Here is a 6,531-nt window from a genome sequence, read left to right on the forward strand (position 1 = left end):
TAATACAACCTGGTTTCTTAATAAGAAGATCATTTTATAATGTCTGAACCCGGAGGGGCTCTTTTGACGCTCCATCAAGTTGTTAATTCTGAAGTTTGAAAAGGCCAATTATATTGAGCAGAAGACAAAGTATGCCTGCTATTGGGAACCAAATTGATCGTGTCTAAAAATCTAAGAGTTGAATTTAAAAGGTTTAAAAAATGTATTTATTTTAGAAAAACGTCTCCCATCGAGAAAAGAATACTGAGTTGGGAAGTCGCGTGCTTACGTGTGCTTGTGACCTCATTATTTTTTCTGTATTTATTTATACACATTTTGACTTTTAATGGTCGAGTAGAGATCAAATCTCAGAGTTCCGATTGCGCACGTAAAAAACCGAGACGAGTGGCTCCTGTTATACTCCCCTGAGCACAATGGGCATTCAAGGTCTAGTCTCCCTCAACATAGTACAAATGCGAACATAACCGACTAACATCAGGCGGTGTGGTCTCAAACGACTGCGGATTGCGTCGTGGCTTTGGTAGTAGTCATTTGTGGCTGAGTGATGATAGCACTGGGGTCAAGAGTTGGGGGGGGGGATGTGGGATTGACTGAGAGGGTGATCAATTTTTCAAGACTCTAAATTTCTGTTGATTTTGTCACCTCAGACTAGTTTTGTTGAATCGCATTTTCAGAGACTACTAAGTAAGGCGTGAGGCTTTAAGGAACTACTCAGTCAATTAATTTCCTCAGGAATTTAGCCGTTTATATTTTTTTAGGACAAAAAGCTAAAAGGTCCTGAAGATAATTCGGTCAAAGAAAAAATTGCATAAAGAAAAGTCCAGAGAACTCTTATAATTCCCACACACTTCGTTTGAGATCAATTATTAATGAAGCTAAAATTAAAGGCTGTTAAGGTAAAGACCCAAAGTTTTTTTTACACAATCGGGTGTTTCTAATCGTTCATTGCGTTTTTGGTGTTCATAATTTCAATTTCGGATTCTCCATTTAGTGTTTCAATTGTCTACAAAAATCTAAAGCTGACACTTTAGGCTGGTGTCGATAAGAAAGAAAACATAACTGGATGACGTCGGGCCAATTGTTCTCAAACGAAAGGCGAGCGTGTGTGCGTGTGGGTGTGAGTATGTGTGTGTGTCTGTTGGGGATGGGGGCCAAACTTTATGATTCAGAATCACCTTTCACACCATGAAATTCTCTCCTCAAAACAAGTTTGGTGAATTGCATTTTTAGAAAACAATAAGGCTTAGGACTCAGAGAGAACTTAATGCCCGGGTCGAGGTTTTTGGGTAATTTTGCGTAATAAATGCAGTGAATGCGGTGAATTTTTGTAAGGAAAGCGGTGATTGCGGTGAATGCGGTGAAAACAAAAATTTCACCGCATTTCACCGCATTTCTTACAAAAATTCACCGCAAAATTCACCGCATTTCTTAAAAAAAATCACCGCATCGAATTTTGTGGCAAATTAATGTAAGAAATGCGGTGAAAGCGGTGAATGCGCTGAAAACAAAATAATTCACCGCATTTCTTAAAAAAATTCACCGCATATAATTTCCAAAGTTCACTCATTCTGATTTAAAATCACAAGAAATTGAAAAGATGTAAGTGACAGTCGGCGCAGTGGAGTAAGCAGTTGAAGGCATGCAGGAGGTCAGAGGTTCGAATCCGTGTGGGGACGACAATTCTTTTTTGTAAAAATACTGAGATCGCGGTGAAAAAAATAATTCACCGCGATTCACCGCATTCACCGCAAAAAGATGTAAGAAAAACGCGGTGAAAATTATTTTTTTCCACCGCTTTCCACCGCATTTCTTACGAAAATTCACCGCCAAACCTCGCCCCGGGTGCCCTCCGTGCGCTACCTTTTTATTCCGTTTTTGAGGAATAAAAATTAAATGGGCGAGACAAAAAATAGGCCCGGCGACTAACAGCATTAAAACGCACAGGACTATTATAATTACAACAAACTTCGATTGAGAGCAATTAATAAATGTGAATAATATACTAAAACACCATTCTTTGTATTAGGATGCCATAATTGTGCTGAGTTTATTCACGTATATTTCTTGTACACATGCACCAATAAGAAAAAAAATTGAAAGCGTAGACGTATTTGAAAATGGCCTGTCGCGATAACAAAGAAATAAAGGTGAACACTATAATAAAGACATTCTTTGTAATATTTATATTTAATTTTTACATATTTAGTAGCTATTACTGAAATTAGTTGCGCTTTTATTTTATGTACACATGCGCCACTTTCATTATTTCGAGTGTTCAATTTCGTTATTGATAATCTCTCTTTAGCTGAGCCAATCAGCAGTTAGTCGCTGATAGGGAAAGCGTGTATTATCAGTTGGGTCTGGGGTTGACCTCTGTCTCCACTGAAGAGAACAATTGGATCTGTTCGTTTCTTGCCTTCTAGCGGATCGTTCCTCACAACGAAAGCCCTCAGGTCGTTCTTGTCAATCTGGCCTTTATTTGTGTCGCTGTAGTTGAGTTCAAATGACACCGTTTTGTCATTTCTCGCCACGCAATTTTCGCAGTTTCGTCTGTGCCACCGGCTGAGAACCCCAACACGGCCAATCAACTTCCACTGCCCGCCCTTTACCCTAATGCCCACCCGGGTTCAACAACACACACATGCTTATTAATATGGTAACTGGTAAGAGGGAGAAAAACAGGAGAAAGGAGGTTTAATTAAGCTAACTGACAGAATAACAAAAGCGCAAAAATCTAACAAAAATGCAAAAAAAAATCGCTTTCAAAAAATGATATTGTTCCTCGTCAATAAAAAAAAAGTGTTGAAAACCGAGGAGCAGAAATATGATTTTCAAATGATTCACAACGTCCATTTATTGTTATTCACTTTTTTCAATTAGTACGAAAATTAATGCAGCTATATGGTAAACGGTTACAAAAAAAACAGATCCTTTCAAGCTATATATACGAGCTAGAAAACAATTAAGCGGCTGAGCAACAAGGTAACCAAATTCCAGCGACAAAACTGACTTTCGAAAGGCTATATTTCACAAGAAACATTCTGATTTCAATTTAGCCGACCGTTGTTTGTGTAATATATACAAAAAGGACAGAAGCTAAAGTCCCTCGGAAAAACAACCCCCGCGGAAGTACACCCCCTTTTTCAAAATCAACATCAGTAGTGACAACTTGTTGGCTTGTGATAATTTCATATCAATTCCCGCTGGCCGCTAAAACATGGCCATGACCGTTACAGTCAACTTGGGGGTTTAATTCACCGGTTTTTTTTCTTTGAGGGTATTTATAATTTGGGTTTCTTCCCAGCTAAATGTGTGTTGTTTTGTAATTTTTCCAACACCTCTACATAGAAGCTCTCATTTTTCAAAAAAAAACGTTTTTGAATGAAGACAGAATCATATATTGTGCAATACATTTTTATCTAAACTTCGAAAAAATATGGACGGGTCAAGAATCGACCATGAAATACGAAACTGCAGTTTAAGGCAAAACACTTTATACAAAAACTTGATAATCCGAGTATGTTTAAGAAATTACGTCTTCAACAGTGAAAGATATAAAAATCATTAGGTTCCTAAAATTTTTAAAAAAATCAATTGCATTTTCAGTTTTCTGTGCCTTTCCCGCAAATGTGTATTCTAGCAATTAAGCTTCAGTGGCCCTTCCCTTCATCTATCCATCAATTTTTTCATTTTAATGAGATTAATACTAATAAGATTATTGAATCATGCACTGATGTAAAAAGTATAATTATTTGTCTAAAAGATCTGTTGACTATGTAGTGAGAACTTCCGTTGAAAATTGTGACTCCAATGAGGAACTGTAAGATGTCGTCCTGTTTAGCAACAATAATCCACATCTTCGATTTTTTAAGTTGGGCAATCAAAATGTTTTTACCATTTTATCGCAAATATCTCACCCAGGTTGAGAACCCAGACAGAAGCGAGTATGTCCAGAGCGAAAGTGAACAAACATTTCGGGCGTCGTGGTGCCGTCAAAAATAAATGGCCGGGAAATATTTTTATCCACTTTCTCAATTTAAATGAGCCAAAATTTCCAAAATTTCTAGTGGAAGAATCAAAATAGTGGAAGAATAGTGGAAAAATCAAAAATTGACGAAAAATTTTCTGTTGTTTCAGACTTTGCATACAACGGAAGTACTCCATGGCAAGATTTCTTCGACTAGAAAACTCCTCAACCTAATGAAAATTCAGTTTCTATAAACAGCGTAAAATATAAGCGTAACTAAGGTAAAGCATGCTTATGAACGCACATAATATCCGTTAAACGCGCAAAAATTGGTGATTGTTTGAAAGTGTGGACATTAACGTCCGAAGAACGCACGAAAATCTGATCAGTCAGCCCACAAAAGTCTGGTGAACGCACAAAAATCTGGCGAAATTACTAATGAAACGCACAAATGAATACAAACGCACAGAAGTCCTAACATCAGCTCACGAAAGTCTGAACACGAAGGCACGAAGGTCTCGACATGAACACGCGGATGACTGGATACATTTTTTGTTTGGAGTGGTATGGGCATACTTGCTTCTGTGTGGACCTCAACTGTGCTGTGCAGTTAACGGAAGTCTGTTTACATGGGTTGAGGCCTCGAAAAAACATTGTACTGCTCTTCTAATATAATAGAGAAGTGTGTACGACAGAATAGTTTTGGTTTTGCGTGTGTAAAGTACTGTTTATAATTGAACCCGGGTGTCTTCTGAGTCAAGTAGACAACGAAAGATCCCTTAATTGAATCTGCGTCTATGTTCGAAATCACCAAGTACATCTATAATGAGTTTCAACCACATGGTCTAAACGATTCCTTCTCGCCTCGGAGGAAAAAACCCTCAATACTTTATGCACCTCCCCCTCCACCAAATTATTCACAATAAACAGTTCTTTTCTGTGACTCTTTTCTCAACACTGTTGCTATATGAAGAGTAGGGAGGAAACTGTGTAGTCGTAAATGTACAAAACACTTTCAATTCATAAACAAAACATATTAAACAGTAAGCAATGACGTTTTAGCGTTGTAACGTACAATCCAACGCGTGAAACTTAAACGGTAAGATTTTTTTGATACTTTCTTACCGGTTTTTGTCTTATGTTATTGACTTCGTAACTGGTTCATAATCGGTCAACAATCGTGTAGAGAACCTCAAATATTAAGCCGGAAACCTCCTTGATCCGTACATATCGTGGTTATATATATATATATATATATATATATATATATATATATATATATATATACATATATATATATATATATATATATATATATATATTTAAAGTTGTATTAAATTATCTTTTCGGAGCGTTCTACGTATCTTAAAACGTATTTGATTCTTATTTTATAGATTAGAAATACTCGATTCTCATTGGCTAAAATTCTTTCATTTACTTCGTAACATCCTGCGGCCCGGATGAAGATGTTGGGAAAACTGGTGCAAAATTTACGAGTAGGTGGACGAGTGAACCGGTCGACATACGTAAAACAGCGGAGCACGCCACGCTGTTGGAGCCGTAACGTAGTTCCACAATCCCAGCGGTAGGGTAGTAACCCCTAGGTTTGGCGTCCACGAAAACCTAAACCAAGTCACCGGTCTTAAGGTGCTCGGCAGGCGTCTGCCACATAGAACGTCGGTTCAGCGTCAGTATGTTCTCTCTGATCCAACGGGACCAAATAGTGTTAACGTACGACTGTTCACGAGCGTAACGTTCACGATTGGTCAAATTAATTATTGCCGACAAGTGACGGGATACCGGTAGAGTATTCTCCTAATATAAATTGATTGGGCGTTATAGCGATCAAATGGCAAGTATCAGCGTTACGTGTGTTAAAGGACGCGAAATGAGAGCATGCTCCATTGAGAGAAAAAGTACTATGCAGCACCTCATCCACGAATGACGCGTGCCACGAATAGTATACAACACGCGCTTGAGGCTTCTCCCAGATACCACTTTGACGCGATGCGCTGGGTGGGTTGAACCTCCACTTTATACCTTTATGAGAAAGCGCAGCTACAATGTTGACAGCGTTCCACCTTCCTTCTTTTTTCGCTCGAATGAAAGTAGTGTCATTGTCCGAACAAATTGTCATAAGTGTACATTAACGTAACACAAACCACTCAACTCCAATAACACGGAAACTGGTGTCCATGGATAAAACAATCTCAACATGGATAGCACGAGTAGTAAGACAGGTGAAGAGGAATCCCCAATTTTTCTCAGTAGTACAGCGGACAGTAACAAAGAACGGCCCAAAGTAGTCAATGCCAGTTTTCGTGAAGGGAGGAGACTGGTAAGCAAGTCTCTCCATAGATAAGTCAGACATGGTTGGTTGCATAGTTACCGCATGGAATTCTCGGCATCTCGGGCGGTTTGCTTTGATGAAACGCAAACATGATGTTGGTTTCAGTACTGTGTAGTGTTTCTGCACAATTGATCTAATGTATTCAACGACTTGATGGTAATGCTTTACAAGTGTATGTTCAAGGAACAGTTTCATAAACGGGTGATGGGCATCT

The 6,531-nt window shown here is 38.4% G+C and overlaps 1 protein-coding gene across 1 annotated transcript in view; it reads right to left on the minus strand.

Annotated features, from left to right (window-relative positions):
* Positions 1–2,153: 2,153 nt before the first annotated feature.
* LOC142351966 (uncharacterized) overlaps positions 2,154–6,531 on the minus strand; it is a 5,548-nt gene continuing 1,170 nt past the window's right edge. Inside the window, exons 2-3 of the mRNA XM_075404260.1 lie at positions 4,708–4,787; positions 2,154–2,610 (exon numbers count right to left, since the gene is read on the minus strand). Of these exons, the coding sequence (XP_075260375.1) occupies positions 2,322–2,610; positions 4,708–4,787 (369 nt within the window). The 3' untranslated portion in view covers positions 2,154–2,321. The remainder of the gene's footprint in view (positions 2,611–4,707; positions 4,788–6,531) is intronic.

This window comes from Convolutriloba macropyga, chromosome 13 (genome assembly GCF_964194025.1).
Source record: "Convolutriloba macropyga chromosome 13, txConMacr16.3, whole genome shotgun sequence".
NCBI lineage: Eukaryota > Metazoa > Xenacoelomorpha > Acoela > Convolutidae > Convolutriloba > Convolutriloba macropyga.